Source organism: Physeter macrocephalus, chromosome 14, assembly GCF_002837175.3.
Source record: "Physeter macrocephalus isolate SW-GA chromosome 14, ASM283717v5, whole genome shotgun sequence".
In the NCBI taxonomy this organism is placed as follows: Eukaryota; Metazoa; Chordata; class Mammalia; order Artiodactyla; family Physeteridae; genus Physeter; species Physeter macrocephalus.
In genome coordinates, this window is record NC_041227.1 from 126,834,949 (window position 1) to 126,855,352 (window position 20,404).

At 39.8% G+C, this 20,404-nt stretch overlaps 1 protein-coding gene across 1 annotated transcript; it reads right to left on the bottom strand.

The window, feature by feature from the left end:
* Window positions 1-8,508: 8,508 nt before the first annotated feature.
* SUMO2 (small ubiquitin like modifier 2) lies at window positions 8,509-18,995 on the bottom strand. The gene is made up of 4 exons (XM_007099730.3): window positions 18,809-18,995; window positions 17,038-17,169; window positions 11,395-11,466; window positions 8,509-8,826 (listed from the first exon to the last, which is right to left on the bottom strand). Exons 1-4 carry the CDS (start codon window positions 18,827-18,829, stop codon window positions 8,764-8,766), a joined length of 288 nt encoding a protein of 95 aa, XP_007099792.1. The 5' UTR covers window positions 18,830-18,995; the 3' UTR covers window positions 8,509-8,763.
* Between the last annotated feature and the right edge of the window lie 1,409 nt (window positions 18,996-20,404).

Genomic DNA, 20,404 nt, shown 5'->3' on the forward strand with positions numbered 1-20,404 from the left:
CCAGGCAGTTTGTGTTGGTCAGCCACTCTCCTGGGCTTTCAGGAAAGGCCAGAGACAAGCTCTTCTCTTCTAGAAGGCCTGGATCATGTCTTTATGTGCTTATCACAAAAGCATGAAGCACACTACTTGTTTGGATTAAAATCTTCCCTTTCCTAAAGGCTGAGCTTAAATTTCCAAAACCTTAAAACAAAAACAAAAAACTCTTCAGGCCAACCTAGCTAGTGAGCATGCATCTCCTCCTGAAAAGTCATATAATTAGGAGGTAGTGGAATATGGTGGTTGCTAGCTCAGGGTCTCAAAGGAGAAATCCAGGTTTGAATCTTGACTCCTACCTTTTTCTGAGCACTAGTTTCATTTGTAAAATAAGGATAGACTAGTATCTAGACTCCATAGAGTTGTGAGGTCTGGATGAGGTAACGGATATAAAGTACCTGTCCTAAGTCACCAAAGTGACAGACATTTTTATTATCAGACTTACTTGGAAAGTAGCCACATACTTTTTTTTTTTTTTTTAACAATCTGCAATTGTTTTTTGTTAAGTTAAATGAGGGGTTTAGACTTGACTCTTAGGGTCCATTTTGGCCTAAACTAGGCCAAACTAGAACCAAACTAGGTTCTGGTTCTGCTCTCTCCCAATTTAAGACACTTCTAGGTCATTTATATCCTTGAGCCCAGTTTCTTCATCTGTAAAATGGGGTTAACAGCACCTATTCTGCTAGCTTGGGAACGAGATATTGCAAGAATGTTTTACTCTTTAAATGAAAGCTTTCTATTAGAGGTACCCCACCTGGCTGCACATCAGAATAATCTATGAGCTTTTTTTTTTTTTTAACCTATGAGCTTTTAAGAAGTACAAATGAATGCAAGGCTCCAGAGATCTACTGAATTGGAATTTCTGCATATAGGGTCCAGTCATGGATGTCTATAATAAGTTAAACAGCCAATTCTCACATATAGCTTGGGCTGAGAACCTTTGCTTCAAAGGTAAGGAATCAGTTCCAGAACGCTTTTTAATTTAATCTGATTTATGAAGAACAGTAAATTTACATAAAACAGACATCTGATTAAGGCCATCTTAGGCAGGCCTGTTTGGAACATTCTTTGTATTTTAAAGTAAATACTGCCAGAAATTTCCAGAATAACTAGCTCTATTTACTTGTTCATGTACTTAATAGTTTTGACCAAATCACTGTACTCCACTTTCTGCTGCAAGATGGAGATTTGGGGTAAAAGATATGATATGTAGCTCTGATATAACCTTTGCTCCAGATGACCAACTAAGTTGAAAATGGGATATTAATAAAATTATATTTTTCCCCAAAGATCAACACAGATCAGGATCAAAAGATGCAAAAGGATGGGGCAATGTGAATATCTGCTTATAAAATCATGAAGGCCCATCATTATGATTTTTAAAATACACACTAGGGTCTGTATCAATAAGCAATTTGCTTCAAATTCCCAGGTTAACCTAAAAATATAAAGAAACAGAAGACAGATGAAATCTTATAACAAGGAATGGTCTAACAGCTATTTCATGACCTACAGCAGTGGTTTTATTTATTTATTTTTGCCTGTGTTGGGTCTTCGCTGCTGCTCATGGGCTTTGCAGAGAGCGGGGGCTACTCTTCGATGCAGTGCGCGGGCTTCTCATTGCAGTGGCTTCTCTTGTTGTGAAGCACGGGCTCTAGGCACGCAGGCTTCAGCAGTTGTGGCATGCAGGCTCAGTAGTTGTGGTGCACAGGCTTAGTTGCTCCACAGCATGTGGGATCTTCCCAGACCAGGGATCAAACCCGTGTCCCCTGCATTGGCAGGCAGATTCTTAACCACTGCACCACCAGGGAAGTCCACAGCAGTGTTTTTTAAACTTTCATAAAGCAGAATCCAAATATATAAAATAGATTAACAGAGCAGCTGTGATTGAATCCTGGCCCTCTCTGCTTCCTCCTGTCCTTTGCCACTCTCCACTCGGTCCTCCTCTTTTTGCACAACCTCAGGGTTCCATGAAATTTTAAAACCACTGCCCCATATGCATGTCCATTTTCACCTGCTTTTTAAATATAGTTAACAGGAAGAGAATGAGCAGTTGCTTCCACTTCCTTAACTTTGTCTTTAAGCAGTTAAGTGCTCTTTAACTTCCCTTAGTCCCACGCTGCCACCTCCCTACTATATCCAAAGTACTATTCTTCCGTTTGTAATTCAATTCAGAAAGCCTAGTAGTAATCGCCTTTCCCAATAGGTTTTTTTTTGGGGGGGGTGGGGCCAACTTCCCCAACCAGGGATCGAACCTGTGGACCCTGCAGTGGAAGCACAGAGTCTTAACCACTGGACCACCAGAGAAGTCCAATAGGTTTATTGGGGTTTTTTTTGGCTGTGTTGGGTCTTCGTTGCTGCACATGGCTTTCTCTAGTTGCAGCCAGCGGGGATTACTCTTCCTAGCGGTGTGTGGGCTTCCCATTGCAGTGGCTTCTCTTGTTGTGGAGCATGGGCTCTAAGGGCGTGGGCTTCAGTAGTTGCAGCATGAGGGCTCAGTAGCTGCGGCACACAGGCCCTAGAGCGTGTGGGCTTCAGCAGTTGTGGTGTGTGGGCTCAGTAGCTCCTCAGCATGTGGGATCTACCCAGACCAGGCAGGGATTGAACCCGTGTCCCCTGCATTGGCAGGCGGATTCTTAACCACTACGCCACCGGGGAAGTCCCCCAATAGGTTTTTGTAAACCCAATATTCTCAGAATTTCCTTAGAACATCATCTATTGTTCTGAAGCAGGTGGCAAAAAAATCTTCATTTAAAAGATGTCAGAGGGCTTCCCTGGTGGCGCAGTGGTTAAGAATCTGCCTGCCATGGGCTTCCCTGGTGGCACAGTGGTTGAGAGTCCGCCTGCCGAGGCAGGGAACGCGGGTTCGTGCCCCGGTCCGGGAAGATCCCATGTGCCGCGGAGCGGCTGGGCCCGTGAGCCATGGCCACTGAGCCTGCGCGTCCGGAGCCTGTGCTCCGCAACGGGAGAGACCACAACAGTGAGAGGCCCGCATACCACAGGAAAAAAAAAAAAAAAAAAAAAGAATCTGGGACTTCCCTGGTGACGCAGTGGTTGAGAGTCCGCCTTCCGATGCAGGGGACGCGGGTTCGTGCCCCGGTCAGGGAAGATCCCACGTGCCACGGAGCGGCTGGGCCCGTGAGCCACGGCCGCTGAGCCTGCGCGTCCGGAGCCTGTGCTCCGCAACGGGAGAGGCCACGGCAGTGAGAAGCCCGCGTACCGCAAAAAAAAAAAAAAAAAAAAAAAAAAATGTCGGAAAATGATGCAGGCCCTAATCATTTTTGCTTTAATATAGACAGGAATCCTGTTGGTTTTTACATTTGTTGCTGTGTGGACAGTTTTATTCAAGAATGCAATGTATAACTTAAAATAGAACAATCTGCTAGTTGTTCTTCACTATTTGTGCCTACTAAGGATAATAAATTTTAACCAAACACAAAAAAATGCACTAACATATCATCTCTTCATTCTCAAGCATGTGTTTGTCTTGAATGTTACCAGCTTTCCACTGCTAGGCAAAGTGTTCTGAGTCCCCCATAATTTCAACCTGCCCCTATTTATTCCAAAATGCCAGAGGAAATGGGCAATCTACATGGCATCCTTATTGGAATTTACTCTACCTAGAGTCTGCAATCAGGTTTGAACCAACCTCTTAGAACAGTGTCTTTCACTGTGATCCAATACACACATATTAGGTTGACCCATAATGACATGGCAGATATTTGACTATTTTTGACCTACATGTATAGCAGTTACTTATGTTCAACCAGATTTAATACAGACTCCTAATGTTTTCTATTCCTTATTATTAAAGGAAAATACTGGTCATGTGCTTCTGAACTTGGGTAAGTGACTTAATTCCTGAACGGCCCAACAAGTATTTCTAACAAGTTTCACTTCTCAACCCCAGTATTGCAGGGTGCCCCGTAAGTACATCACTCACACACACATTCTGCATCCATCACTCCTAGAGCCAAATTTAGTATGCATCTGTCCATTCTTTTCTTAGCTGCATCCTCACAAAAAAAAAAAAAAAAAAAAGGCAGATCAATGCCACCAAGAGAAAAACAACCCAATGAGTTTATTTTCTCTAAAAATTCATTTGCCATTAAATAAATCAAATGAACCAACCTAGATGTCTCAAATATGGAAAATGGTTTTGTCATATTCTTGCCTTCTCTTTATCCACAGTTAAGATAAACAAAATAGCACATACACTGTACTAAGGTCTGATATGCCCCTCTAGTCACTCTGAACTGCAGAGAGGGAGAGTATGATTCGTATTTCCCCATTATTTCCTCCTCCTCTCAGACTAAGAGCTAAATGAGATTATGTGATTTAAATGTCTTCTTTCTTCAATTCCAAGCTATCTCTCTAATAAACAAGTTAAAAAAACACACACACACAAAAAACCATCTAACAAATCTGTCCTGTTCTCCTAAGATGAATTTAGCCTCTTTTGCAAAAATAGTTACTAAAATTACAAACATCGGGACTTCCCTGGTGGTCCAGTGGGTAACACTCTGCGCTCCCAATGCAGAGGGCCAGGGTTCAATCCCTGGTCAGGGAACTAGATCCCACATGCATGTCGCAACTAAGGAGTCTGCATGCCGCAACTAAAAACAAGAGCCTGCATGCCGCAATGAAGATCCTGTGTGCTGCAACTAAGACCTTAAATAAATATTTTTTTTAAAAAAAAGATCTTTAAAATTACAAACATCAAATAACTTAAAAGGGTATGCCCAGAAAATGGGAAAATTCTTAGTATTCCAAATTCTGTAACTTGTTGCAAAATTAGCCACATAATCCGTCTTATAGTATCAAGTGCAAAGAAAACAAATATTACGTGAAAATTCTCGGACTTTAAGCTGTTTCACAAAGGCCCTAAGGGTGTAGGAAATCCTAAAATGATCTCATACATAGTCACATGTCACTGCTTACAGGGAAATAACACTCCACATTCCAAATAATAGATTAAATTCCTAACCTGTTTATATACTCTGTTCTAATTATGTTCCACTTTGAGGCACTCTTTTCATTAGTTAACCAATACACACACCAAAGTCTCATTATAAAACACATATATTTCTTACTACCTCCAGGACTAACCCTCAAATCATCACCTACATAATCAAAATGTTGAAGCATCTTGTGGATGGGTCCTTTGCTTCTTAAAGTATTGAAGAATCATTAAAATCCTGAGGATTGTTTTTCCTTAAAAAGGAAAAAAGACCTTTCCTTAAAAAGATTCGTTAGAGCACAATTTAGTATTAAGCATTTATTTAAAAACCTAGGGACTTCCCTGGTGGCTCAGTGGTTAAGAATCCACCTGCCAATGCAGGGGACATGGGTTCAAGCCCTGGTCCGGGAAGATCCCACATGCCACAGAGCAACTAAGCCCGTGCGCCACAACTACTGAGTCTGCAAGCCACAACTACTGAAGCCCGTGCGCCACAACTACCGAAGCCCGTGCGCCTAGAGCTCGTGCTCCGCAACAAGAGAAGCTGCCGCAATAAGCCTGCACACCGCCACGAAGAGTAGCCCCCGCTCGCCGCAACTAGAGAAAGCCCATGTGCTGCAACGAAGACCCAACGCAGCCAAAAATAAATTTAATTAATTAATTCATAAAAACCTAATGAGGGACTTCCCTGGTGGTCCAGCGGTTAAGACTCTGCACTTCTAATGCAAGGGGCATGGGTTTGATCCTTGGTCAGGGAACTAAGATCCCACATGCTGTGCAATGTGGCCAAGAAAAATAAACAAACAAACCAAAAAGTTAAAAAAAAAACCTAATGAGACGAAGATTGTATTCAGTTTTTAAAATGAATAGAAAATGCAGGCCAATTGGTAGGGATTACGGTATTCAGTTGAAGCCTCAGCATCCTACGGCAGAGCCCTTACTTTACGCTGAAAATAAGTTTTATTTAAAATTAAATAAATTTAAAGAGTTCAGTATGTGGTAGCTAGAACATATATTATCTCATTTAATCTTCACCATAACGTGCTTAACTCTTTAAGAGTTGTGAGAATGCCTCGCAGAGCTGATTCTCAATTCAATATTGCTCTGAAAATACATTTCTGGGGGTAGGGCCCAGGCACTACTTTTTAAAAGCTCACCAGGGGGATTCTAATGCAAAACCATGATCCAGAATCACTATTAGTCATATGTAAAAGTAGCAGCACCCTAACTCAAAAATAACCCTCAGTGGCACAGCTGGCCCTCTCCAATACCCTATGGCCCCCACAAAGACCTTGGAAAAACTTTCCAACAGGCTGCCCTCAAATCCTGGGATTCCATTATCTTACTGACCTCCTGGTGTCAATTTCCTACATAATCACACACTTTGACTCAAGTCTCCAATTTCTCCTCAAACTATGTTTACTTCTTCCCATGTTCCATTCAACATCATCCCCTTTAGATTAGAATGTAATCTGATCATCCAATTAATTTCTATGAGCACATAAACAAGGAAAACAATGAGCCAAATAACCTGACACTCCTATTTCTGGAAAGCTGCTAATACCTTTTGTTTTGGCCTCTAGCAGCTTGGATGAATATGAGAGGTGCTTGAGAATAAAATTTATCTCCCTATACAGATTGGGTTCACTTAGGTACTATTTGCTACTTTTAAGATACAAACATGTGGGATATGTAAGCACAAACTTAAAAGAGTTTAGCTAAATTGTCCTAACAGTTAACTAAAAGAGCAGTGTAACTCCCATCATTTGAACCTCCCCTCTCAAGCCAAAAAAATTAAAATGCTACAATTACTTTCAGCATTTTCAACGATCCGCTTATTTTCAAAGGGTTTTTAAAAAAGTTCTCTGTAAGCTTTCCCATACAGTATTTGCCTTTTTGGTGGTAATTTATGTGAAATAGGTAAAGGCAACAATCAAAAGTTCACTTAAGAATAAGGTAAATCTTAATTATACACTGACCCAAATATCAATAAGCTACAACATACTATATTATGAAACACTGCCTTTTCCACACATTTCCCTATGGCTTTTAAAATTCTACTGAAAGTTTTTCTAGTATGAAAGAATTTAAAAGTTCCCCCAACATGGCGAAAGCTCAGACATGGTATTAGTTCCCTCTGGTTAAACAAGAACCCAGTTCAAGAATCCTTCCTTAATAAAGTTCTCTGGCTTGAATTTCAATCCTAACTTTAATTTTGGGGACAACAAAATTCCACTACTTAATAGTACCTAGAGCAAGGGAAATGTACTTACCCGATCTCTAAGAATTCTTGGGGGCAGGCTTCTCACACTATTTCACAATATAAACTGTAAAAATAGGTTGGCAGCACTACACATATAGGAAAATAAAACTTCAGTTGATTTAAGATTAACTCACATATACACAGAGCCAAAAACCTACATAATTCCTGCTGTCTCTGGGGGAGCTTATGCATTATAGAAATGGGGAATGTAAAAAAGACTATATTGCAACAGAGGCAGAGTGAATTAAGTGAATGACAAGGCATGACAGTTCATGGGGACTTGATCCAAAAAAGGCCACATTGTTAGGCAGTTAAGGGTGGGAATTCAGTCTCTTGAAAACCATTATTGGAAAATTCAATTAACAGGCATCAGAAAACCTAACCTCTAAGTTCCAGTTTCAAAGCCATCTAACTATGTGACGAATAACCCTCTAGACCTCAGCCTTGTCATTTTTAAAACAGGGGTTAGAATTAGATAATCTTTTCATATCTTTCCAGCTCCAATATTCTATTTATTGGTTCTGTAGTTGTTATCTTTCCCCATACATTTGAATTTTAAAACTGTAGTGATCTGCATATTTAAGGCTGTAAGAATGGGTATATGTAGGTAAATATTTTCTGTCCCTCAACATCCTCAAATAAGGAACAAAAACTCCATTTTAGGTTAGGGAGTATTTACCATCAGACAAAATGAGGACTAGAATGGTGAAGTGATTTCTCAGCAGAGTCAGCAAAATTAGAACTTTTTCTTAGCTGCATGTACTAACCCACTCTGCCTCAAGATAGAGGTTACAAAAAAGAATACATGGGAGTAAATCCACAAGATTATGACCCAATTTTTTTGCTAGTAAAGTTGCATATTTGGAACTGCCTAAACTTTTTGAACAAAGAGGAGGCTGAAACATTCCTTGCTAGTCATTTATATAACTTTGTTATTCCGTTTTGCATTTGTCTGTCAGAAATGCAAAGTAGCTTTATTTCTTCCTTGAAATGTTACTTCTAGTAGGCCTATTCAGGTCATGTTTTTCTCTAAGCTTCAACTTTCTATTTAATATTCCTCAGAATAAAGAAAACAGCTCATTTTAAACAAGAAGTTTATTTAAACAACAAGACGCTTGACTTGAAGGGAAAACTATCTAGGATTCATTTCTTTTAGAGTAATTTATCCCTACTTAAAGACAGATTGCCCTACATGTAACAGCTACGTACAAAAAAGTTATAAAATTGTCCTTGGTTTTACAATGATAAATGACCCATTCCATCTCCATTTGATGTCAATCAAAACATACTGTTGGCCATTTCGTTAAAAAAAATGCAATATGCTTGAGCACATATACCAGTTACTTTATGTATAAAAATAAAGGAATGGGGAAGGGGAAAATGAAAGAATAGAGAAACTATACTGTAGTAGTCAGGATGTGGTGGAACCAAATTGCGGTTTTCTAATTGAGAATGTCTTCTTGGTCTGGAGGAACAGAATTCTGGAGTAAAGTAGCAGGTTCCCTTTTTAGTAGACACCTCCTGTCTGCTGCTGGAACACATCAATTGTATCTTCATCCTCCATTTCCAACTAGCATAAATGAGAAAAAAAAACAATCGGCCATTGGTTATTTAGCTCTTAAAATTTATAACTATCAGACTTAAATAGCCTGAAAATCTGCACGAGTTCCACCCAGTGCCAGTGTTCATTATTTTAGATGTCCCACAGCTTAAAGTATCATCAGACTTAGGTTTAAATAATTTTTCACTTGGTCTTTTTTATGAAGATTACAGAAAACTGAGTTTTTAAGTTAAAAAGCTGAGTATGTCCATAAGTTAAATCATCTCACCTTTAATTATTGAAAATGAAACTGATGTGTATAAAGGCTCTCACTGCAATGTTGTTTAGATGAGCAAAAAACTGAAAATAACCAAAATATCAAAACCCCAAAAAAATATGGTACATGCATACATGAAATACCATGTACCTATTATTAAAGAATAAGTAGATTTACACATGCAGAAATGGAAATATCCCTTAGATACGGTATTAGGCCAAAAAAGTTTAAAAACTAGGCAGCAAACAGATTATAGTATTATATTTGTATATATATTTAAGTTTGTGTGTATGTGTATAATATGAATATATCTTTGCCTATGCACAACACAGTGGTTACCACTATGTAGTAAGAAGAGGAGCACAGGGGTGGGATAGGGAGGGAGGGAGACGCAAGAGGGAAGAGATATGGGAACATATGTATATGTATAGCTGATTCATTTTGTTATACAGCAGAAACTAACACCATTGTAAAGCAATTATACTCCAATAAAGATGTTAAAAAAAAAAAAGAGGGGCATGAGCAAAAACAGACTTGTTAAAAAAAAATCAAAATTCAAAATGCTATTAAGTTTGCAAGGTTTACTACCCACACATTATACATAAAACCATGTTGACAGCAGGAAGGTCTTGGTACATATGGCAACACTGTAAGGCAAACAAGCTTTGGAACAGTTAATAATGCTGATAATTACCAAAGAAAAATTTTCTAAAAACTGGTAATTTTGAAGATAAAACAACAACCTTGGGCATCTAAAGACAAGAAAGGGAACTGTTTCTAATGAAGTTCAAATACAGTAAAAGTAGGACTAAAGCATTAAAATATTAATGACTAAGTCCCAATTCTCTATTTGTAAAATGGAATATCATGCAGTTATGCGAACTAAATGAGTCAAAGAAAGTGAAGTACTTAAGAGAATATGAGTATATAACCATTATACTGCTATTAAAATTGGCTGCTAAGCAGATGTTCTAATTTATACAATTCTGCTATTTAATAAGTACTGGAAGAACAATTCTAAAATGAATCAATTTCACTCTAAAATAAATTCAATTCCAAATACTAAAATGAGGTCAATTCCAAATTCAGTTTGAAGATTTTATAAATGCAGTACTGAACAAATCCTCCTCAGGTTTAATTATTTGCAGCTAGCATAATAGACAAGTCCCAGAACTTTTTTTTGGTGGTGGGTGAGGGCTTCAAAACACAGAAAATACATTACCATCAGAGTTTAGCATAATGGGTTCTTTTTATTCTTTTAAAACCATCAAAACTGGTCTTCAGCCTATCCACTGAAATGAAACTACTGGAATGTTTTTCAATTTTATAGTGAAACTTTAAATGCCTTCAAAGGATACAAGAGAGCTTTTTCTCTCTCTCATTCATCAAGAGAATTCAGCTCCTCCTTGTGGCTACATACTATAATTGCTTCTTAGAGACTCCAACAGAAATTTCTTCAAAATATTCTTCCCTCAAGTACAACTCATAGACATTTCAAATTTTTGAAGATTATCAACAAAACCACAATCTGGATTTTCTGCTTCACTCATACCATATTTATCACTTTCTAGTTTTTATGGGGTGATAAAACAAATTCAAAAGGACAAGGGCTCCAATTTAAAATTTATGCTATCAAAGTTTTTTCCCCCAAAACTGAATGTCTTAAATGGAATTTCAGAAGGTAAAAAGAAACAAAAAGTTTCTGCTAAAGAAGACAGCCCAGCTGATCCCCTACAAAGTGACAGAATAACTGAAGTAATAAGTGAAGAGATTAAGGGATCAGACAACACCTTTTGTAGTAAGGGTTTGGAAAGCCACCTGTTATCAACAGCCCTGTGAAACATAAGCTATCAAGAGACTTGCAGTTAGAGCCACTAGATTCTCTTCAGTTCAGAAGTATAGGTACAAGAGAATTCATGAGGGGCTAAAATGGTTAGGATAAACAGCCAACCAATCGCTTATGGGGAACCCTGGGTATGATTTAGAGCTGCAGCAATGAAAACAAAAGGAAAACAACATTCTGAAGTAACAAACAGGAATTTTATTTATTTTTTTCCAAATAATGCTGGCAAGAAGAAAAATATGGATTAAAGTAAAAGACCTACTAATTTTACTAAGTGATAACTGAATATTTAAAAACCACTGGCACTTCCTGAATCTATTTTTTCTTTCTGTTCCCTTTTGGCCATATTTTACACAGCTTTGAACTCTGGTAAAGAACTATATTCCAATAACTAGAAGTTCACAAATTAATAAACAAAGCTGTTGAGAAAATTATAAAAAAACATTGGTTTTTCTAGTTAGCACAAAGACATTTTTACCTGTGCAGGTGTGTCTGTTTCATTGATTGGCTGCCCGTCAAATCGGAATCTGATCTGCCTCATTGACAAACCCTGGACAAAGAGTTTAAAAGCAATAAGAATGCAAAGAAACAGTAAGAACTAAAACTACATGCATATTTGGCCATGAATATATTTAAAAGAGAGACCTAAATAAATGATCATCAATATGTTAACATTTCTATATTGGTTAAATGATTTGGGGTGATTTTCATTTTCTTTAAACTATACATTTGATTTTCATTGGAAAAATGATTTTTCTTAAAAAGGACTGAAGGAAAAAAAAAAAAAGGCTGTTTTTGAGAGCCACAGCTACTTTTGAGACCATAGCTACTTCAAGCTTGAATAGATCATACCTTGAGTCAAACAGTGCATTTAAATGAGTTAGATACTGAAAGGAAATTTGAAGCAACAGATGCACACGTCAACATTCCTCAACGCACATTAAAAAGCACTCCAAAAACAAACACATAAACAAAACCCATTAATAATATGAAAACTGAAGTCACCTAAAAAAGGTGTAATGATTAAAATAAAACTTTGTCTAAAAGCTACCTTCCCTTCATGTCTATCCAAACAATTCCTACCACTATGTAAAAATAACCTAAGCCCCAGCCCAGCACAATACTAGGCACACCACAGGCATATTCAAGTTCTTATCCTTGGGCAGTGAGGACATTTCCAACAGAACACAAGGCAATAACTCTTCCCTAAAACCATCTATAAGACCACAATCCACAACCAAGAAAATCCTGGAACAGCTCTAAAGAAGCATCTGCTTTTTTCTCCTTAGTACTTACCCAAGCCTGCAATTATTAGTCAACCTTGTACTAGAAAATAAGCTCCAGTAGGGACAGAAATCTAGACTTAGTTACATACTGTATATCTTACACACGGTAGGTGCTAAATACTGATGGAATAAAATGGATGAAAAGCAGTATCTAAGTATGCTTCATTTTCTGTTTTTATTTGAAAATAAACCTAAAGCTAAGTTGAGGAGAAGCTTTATTACAAAAAGGGAGTGTCAAGAAATTTTTATGCGCATTTAAGGAGATAAATGAGCTTAAATATGCCCCTTTCTGTAAAGGGGACTCCAATATTAAGAATTACCTACCTGACACAGGGGTGGGGAGAAGGGGAAAGGAGCAAAATAGTAAAGTTGCTAGTAACTGCAACCAAATGAGGACAAGATTTCTTTGGAGGTATGCTGTGAATTATTTTAACTCAAAACATGCCTTTCTTGGAAGCATCTTACACAAAGTCATTCCTGTATCATGCTCAAATTACAAACTATAATTCTCGTTACAAAAACTCCCTGTTTTAATTTATATTTAAGAGAAAATTAAACTGAGTTCCTAGGACTAAAAATATTGAAATAAAGTGTTCAATAAACACTTGTTTAACAATTGTATTCCCTTATTTAACAAGGATTCACTGAATTGGTCTTTAAAACTACCTGTCACGTGAAAATCATACTGCTTTCCTTTAAAACTCTAGTCTTCGGGACTTCCCTGGTGATCCAGCAGTTAAGACTCCATGCTCCCCAATGCTGGGGACCCAGGTTCGATCCCTGGTCTGGGAACTAGATCCCGCATGCCGCAACTAAAGGTCTCGCATGCCATAACTAAAAAGATCCCACACGCTGCAACAAAAATCCCACATGCCGCATCTAAGACCCGGTGCAGACAGATAGATACATAGGTAAATAAATAAATATTAAACAAAACACAACACAACACTCTGGTCTTTGACACATACCACTTCCAGACTAGCCCTTGTCTTAAGGAATACAAGCAATCCCCCACCAGGTAGGTGACAGCCATAACCTAGTTCATTCCTCATGACTTTCAAATTTAGTTTGCAATTACACAAAGTAACCAAGAATTCAATGCTAAGCCATTAATACTAAGTATTATCTATTTACAAACACTCCATTGGAGACTCTGCTTCAACAAAACTCTTAGCATCTTCTATATGCTGGGTTCTTCCTTCACTACACCCAATGGCGTGGCCATTCAAAATAAGGGTGAAGGGAAGGCAGGGCCAGTAGAACACAAGCAAATTGTATTCCTTTATTGCCACCTGTTTTTACACTTTTCCTTATCAATAAAAGCTCTTTTATTTTGCTAGAGATCAAAAGTCCAAAATTCAGGAAACTTGCCTTTAAGATTCTGTAAACCATGTAAATTCAAACAATGAATCTGCATTAAACCAATATTTGGTTTCCTCTTCTGTATAAATCTCATCCCTGAGCTTTAGAGTTGTGCTCCAGAAGAGCTGTGTGAGGTTCTCTCTTCGGGTCCCCACTTCATTTCACAAAAATGAACTAGACTAAACCAATTATTATTCTGTGCTCTCTGAAACCACTTGACAATCTAGTAAACAATGTTGGGTAGATTTACACTGAAATGGAATAGTATGCTCTCAACCAGTTGCCTGAAGGATATGTGGCTGATATAAAGTGGGCAAAGTCTAACTCTACATGTGAATGAAAAACTTACTTAGAAACCAACCTACAGAAATACTAGATTTGAATGTTCTCTATTCTTTTACAAGCATTTGAACACCTTCTATATGCTGAGCACTGGTCTAGGCTCTAGAAAAATAGTCAATAAAACAGCCTTATGCTCATGAAGCTTACATTTTAGTGCAGAGACAGATAAATATAGACAATTATCAATGCAAAACAACAAATCAAAACAAACACAAAAGAGTGTGATGACTAAGTGATGGCAACAGGGGCACTTTGAATTAATCAGAGAGGTCCCTGAGGTAGTAGTTAATCAGGAATAGAATAAAAATGGTTGCGGGCTCAGTACTATCCAATGGAAATATAATGTCAGCCACATATGGTATTTTAAGTTTTTTAGTTGCCACGTTAAAAAGTTAAAAATAAGGTAAAAGTTTAATAAAAATGTTTTAATTCAACATATTTAAAAATACTATCATTTCAACATATAATCAACATTTAAAAAATTGAGATATTTAACTTTTTTCATACCAAGTTTTCAAAATCTGGCATTCATTTTACACTTTACAGCACATCTCAATTTGGACTAGCCACACTTCAAGTGGTAAACACTCACACGTGACTTGTGGGTACTGTGCTGGACCAAGTTTAGATAGAGAACAGAATTCGCTGATGGATTTTATTTGTTATGATGCATCATCAAGGAGGACCCTAAGGTTCTGACAACTAGATGCAGAATGGTGCTATGTACTGAGTGGGGACAACAGAGAAAGATTTCTAGGAGAATTAAGAGCCCTGCTTTGCCTGTTTAGTTTTAGATGCCTATTAGGCACTCACTGGAACTCCTCCAGAGATCCAATACCAAATGAGTTCATCAGAAAGTAAATATGAGCATTCAATTAATCTTGATAGGAAATCTTTGGTCAAGAAGTCTCACCTGCCAAAAAAACTTTAGCTATGAAAATTAGATCGGATAAATATTTTAGTTTTTTTAATAACCTGTAACTACACTTAGAAAGCAGGGAATCAGCCCAATTAGATGATACTTCAACTCCCTCTTCCTTAGAACCAGAGAAACCACTTGAAAAGTAAACAGGGATCTTGTTTCACTCAAAACTCTGAGGTTATCCCCAATTTAAGAGGAAAATGGGAATAAACATCTTTCCAAATTCTTCCTGGATAATATTTTCATATTTGCCTTCCAACAGATATGCAGTGGAACTATATTTTTTATGGATTACCAACGTTCTTTTTCCTCTAGTGCAAGTTAAAGAGTGGCCCCAACGAGTTTAGTCAAATATAATCCCAATCTTATGCCTAATAACTGAAAAAAATCAAGGAAAACTTTATTTACACTGGGTAATATAGTAGACTTACTTTAACACAGCAGGAAAACTAAAAAATTATTGATTGACCCACTAACTACATCTTATAAGACAATTTCCTATTGACCCACTAACTAGATCTTATAAGACAATTTCCTATAAGGATAATCTAGAATACACAGGATGTGCTTTACTTTTTCTGCGCACAGTATAATGCCCCAGCACACAGGCATCTGGTAAAAAAAAAAAAAAAAGATAAAAAGTTCCTCTGGGGGCCCTACAGGAAATATGGGAAGTCTTAAATATGACCATTTTAGGATGGACAGAGGGTATCAATAGATGTATATAGTAAATTGGTAACAGTTAATCTAGGCAGTAGACTCATGGGTATTCAATGCAAACTTCTTTCTCTAAGTTCGAAAATTTTCATAGTCCGTGTTGAAAAATATGACCACTTAAAAGCTAAAATTTAATAGTAATTAGAGAAAAGTTAGGTAAGATATGCAGAGAATTGTGTTGAAAGTCACCAAGTCTAAGCATGAATTTCTATGCTGTATACGGTTTTGCTACATAAACATTCTACAAAATGATTACCTTTTAAAACTCCCCTGGAACCTGAAGGAGTACTAGTAATCAAATATGTCAGATACCAGTGCAAAAATTCTTTAGCACAATTAATAAGTACATATTTACTAACTGTTAGGGGATTTCACCAGAATCCTTTAAATGAAAGTACACTGAAGGGCATATCTTTGTAAGGAACTATGAAAAAGTTTATGAAGATTAAAAAATGATAACCACAGTACTCTCTTATTGTTATAAATAAACTAGACATAAAATAAAGCTTCAAACTCAAAAAGAAGTTTAAATCTTCAGTTTAAGAAGCCCTTCAGTCTCATGGAAAAGGTCCTAGTATCAACTCAAACTCAATTTCCCAACTTGTAGAGGTTTTAACCTTACTCTGTTTTGAACCTATTTTTAGGAGGTGAATTTGCAATGCAGATAAGTTGTTTTGGTCTAATAAAATAATTTTCCAAACTTTTATATATTATACATCCAGGGTTGAACAAGAAAAATACTTCTGCCAGGTTACTGTTGGATTAACTAATCTACCAGAGTTTCTGTTATACTTGCAAAAGTCATCTTTAAAATTACCTTTGTATTGTTACAGACTCAACATCACAAAAGGAAGCTTCTTTGTCTTAAAAGCTTACATTTACCTACCGGCATCTTTTCATTTCTACTTCCTCTTCTGATGTAAAAAAATTTACTATTTTCTGAGTAAATTTCAAATATCCTTATAATACAGGAATGTGTATGCTTGGCTCAGGAGGTTAAATCTCTTGATCTCTACTATTAGTGTAAAAAGAAAATATTACAGTTTTACATGCTTCAGGAAAATTGCAATGTCCTTAAACCCACATTTTATTTCCAAATTGGTTAAAACACCCGAAATAAATTGTTTTGACACAAGACAAATTTTAAATTGTTAAAAAAGAGCCTGACAAGAAATTTTAACAAGTTCGTTCTTATTTTCTTATAAAATTGCATCCCCTTGGGAACAAACCACATGTTGTGAAAATAATTTGATGCATTTCTGGCACAGAACTAGAATCATGGGATATTAACCACCCTAAAAGGTTTTATGAAGAATCAACAAACCAAGTGTATGATAAAATTGTGATATATCAAGTATATAAGTACATATTCATTCTACCAAAGATAATCTATTGTCATATTATGCTGGTTTCTATTCTCAAGAAAATAAGGTTTGTTTTTTTAAAATACGTTTTATTCAGTGGAAGTATACAAGTCAGTTCAGTTCCTCACCTGTCGTTCACAATAGGCTTTCATTAGTTTACTAAGTGGTGTATGCCTCTTAATCTTAAACTGCACCACAGAACCATCCTGCCCCGCCACCTTCAAATTAATATGATCGTTGTTCTCAGTCTTGACTCCTTCCTGTTGAAAGAAGAATAAAAGTAGAATTTGGAAAATGTGAAGAACAAACACCTTTTAAAGCAGCAGCAGCCCAAGTTGCTTCAGAAATCAACAGGTTTCTCATTCTTATAACAGAGCATACAGCTGTTTGCAGCTGCTGAAATCAATCTGAAAGATAAGAAACCCTGAAGCAACAATATTAAATAGCTGTCACAGAAACAGAAAAGCAGCCTACATCCAATACTATCAATGTCGACAACTGGTTTTTAAAGATGGATCTCCCTCAATTTACTGCAATGCCCTCTTGAATCTGAGTTTTTTTAAATGACATAGATTGTATCACTCTCAAAATATGTCTTTCCTCTAAAAAGATTTAAAATAAGCATCCTTTCTCTTTCCAAAGTGCTTTGAGTACAGAATGCAAGAAAAAAATCTAGAGCTTGACATTCAAAACTCATTACAAATCTCTTGTTAAAAAGTTACCAAATTCAGCTTAATAACAAAACTCGAGCTACATTAAAAAAAAAAAAAAAACCACCTAATTGAGGAATATCCTTTGATTCTCTCCCAAGCAGCGGTAATAACTCAGAACCACTATTATTGTTCGCCTCTGTGAGCAGCTTCATTTTTGTTTATTTTTAGTTATGAGCTTATTCTCCCCTCCCCTTTGTTGTCATGAGTCAAATGCACAGTTTTATTCCTTGTAGACTTATTCCACAAGTCTTCCTTGTAGATTTTGACCCAGTCTGAAGTTCATCAAAATCAAGTGTAGAAGGAATTCTGTAGCCCCTAAATCACTTCAGAATGGAACGGGGGGGGGGGGGGAGGGTGTCACAGAAAACAAACCAAAAGAAAGTCCCGTGTGCCAGGAAGAAGTGTGTGCCCGAATCCTCCAGGGAAAAGCCTCCTGGAGCCTCAAAACCCACGTTGAAAAGTTAAGCCCTACGAAGTCTCTCTGCTCGTACATCTGCCTCCAACTTCTCGAAACCACATGGTCTCGGCAGGTTAGGGGTTATTTGGCACCCAGGGAAAAGCCCCTGCCCATTCCGACAAAAAATGTGGGAAATACTCCCCGGGAATCCCCCAACCCCGGCCCCTCACGACGGCCGACGGGCATCTGGCTTCCAACCCATCAGCAGCCCATTGATTCGCCCCGAGTCCTCAGCCGGCCAGTGCGGCCCGGGGCAGGGGTCCCCAGATGCCCGCGGCCCCCACCCCGGAGGGGGGAAGCCCGGGGAGGAGGGAACTCCTCGCCACCGCCAAGGCGGCAACACCCGCCGCGGCCCGGCGCGGGGTCCGCCGAGGGTGGGGACACCGCGCGCCCTAACGCCCCTCGTCACGCGAGCCCGGCCAGCAGGGCCCAAGAAGCCCAGCTCGCGGCCGGTGGGCCCGCGGGTGTCCGCGATTCGCCCGCCCAACTTGCGCTCGGCGCGCACTCCGAGGCTGCCGGGGGCGGGGGAGGGTGGCGGGGCCTCCTCCCGCGCGGGAGGGAGGAAGAGGGGAGGGAGGAAAATGGCGCGGAGCGCCGGGGCCTGAGCCGCGGCCGCCCCATGGGGGGCCCGGGAAGGCGCGGGGAGCCCGCGGCGGGCTCAGGCCGGACCCCGGCCCGCGCCGTGACCCCGGCCGCGCGGCGAGGCGCGGAGGCCGGCGCCGAGCTCACCTTGGGCTTTTCGTCGGCCATGGCGAGCGCCGGAGTCTCCTCAGCTGCCGCTTCACAAAAGAGGTACCAGGTCCGCACCGAACGAGCACACAAGCAGCACCAGGAGCGGCAGAAGAAGGAGGCGGCAGCGGTGGAGGAGGGAGAGGGCGCGCGCACGTCGTGCGCTCCCTCCCCCCATCCTGCGTGCGCGAGCCCGAGCCGCCGGGGCTCCTCATTGGTTGCCGCCTCGCGGGAGCGCGCAACACTTACATAACCACCGCCACCCCCAGCCCCGCACCGCCCCAGCGTGGGCCCGGCGCCCGCCAGGCCGGCGGGAAGAGGCGCGGACACGCGCACCCGGGCCGTCGCGGGGGCGCGCCTGGCTCTGGGCGGGGCTGTATTGTCCTCCTTCTGTGGTGGAGCTTAATCAAAATGGCTTCCAGCTGGTCCTCGGTGGGGACGAGGAGGCTTGAGGCCTAGACGTGACACACAAGCCGGGAAAGGCAGACTGACTAGACGAGGAAGGGGGAGCCTAAATCAAAACCCCAGCACGAGGTTCTGGGAAAATAACCTCTCATTCGGTGGCCCAAATACAGCTTTCCTCAGGGTCAGAGGAACATCACACTTCCTCTCAGTCAGCCTCTCTTCCCTCGGATTTTAAAGCTTCAGCCTCAACCCGCTTCCCACCAGGCTCTTGCCTTAGTGCCGTGACTACTTCCGTCCTGCTGGAAACGCTGTACTTTGACTAGCTGAGGAAAAAGGTTCATCCTACAAACTCCTTACTCATTGCCTGGCTCCCAACCTCCAAGAGGAAGCAGAATCCATCAGAAAGAAGCACCCGATATCAAGCTTCCAAACCAATCGATCACTTCCTCCTTACATCCGTTCAGAAATAGAAGTAGGTCCCTCTTGTCTTAAGAACAATCCTGACATCTGTGCCGTGGATGTCTCCCACTCCTCTCGGTAGGTTTTATTGATTATGTCCTTTGTCCTGTATTTTCTTCCACTCGCACATTAGCCGTTACCGTAGAAAAAGACTCTCAGTTCTAGTTCCTTCTGAAGTTACCACCGTATCTCTCTCCCTTCTTGGCCAAATATCTGGAAAAAATGTGCACGCCAGCTGTCTCCACTCCCTCACCTCCCACTTACTCCTCAACGCACTGAAATCTGGTGCATGGCTCCACTAAAACTGCTCTCTACAAGGTCACCGCAGACTTCTTTGCTGAGTACAGGATGCGTCCCAGTTTGTCACTCCTCTTGAACTCCCTCCCTGTGACTTTGGGCCATGACTCTGGCCTGTCCTTGATCCCTTTGCAATTTCTTTCTTTCTCAGCCCTTCCCTTAAATGTTCCTTGGGTTTTGTTCTGGACCGGTTTCTCTTCCCATTCTATTCCCTCTCCTGAGATGACGTCACCCCACTTCTATTACCATCTATTTGCTAATGATTCTCAAGTCCAGATTTCTAGTCCAGATCTTTCTCTGAATTTCCAGCCTGTAAATCCAACTGACTTCTGAACATCTCCACTTGGATGTCCTAGAGGCACCTCAAACTCAGCAAATCTCAACTAAAATTCCTCAATTTACTTCTCAGACCCGCCCCTCTCTTTCAAGTTGCCG

Excerpts from the sequence above, each read along its gene's own strand:
- SUMO2 (XM_007099730.3), bottom strand. The coding sequence starts at position 18,829 with ATGGCCGACGAAAAGCCCAAG. Across the intron at positions 17,170-18,808 it reads TGGCCGACGAAAAGCCCAAG|GAAGGAGTCAAGACTGAGAA; the intron begins GTGAGCTCGGCG and ends TTCTTTCAACAG. Across the intron at positions 11,467-17,037 it reads AAGCCTATTGTGAACGACAG|GGTTTGTCAATGAGGCAGAT; the intron begins GTGAGGAACTGA and ends CTCTTTGTCCAG.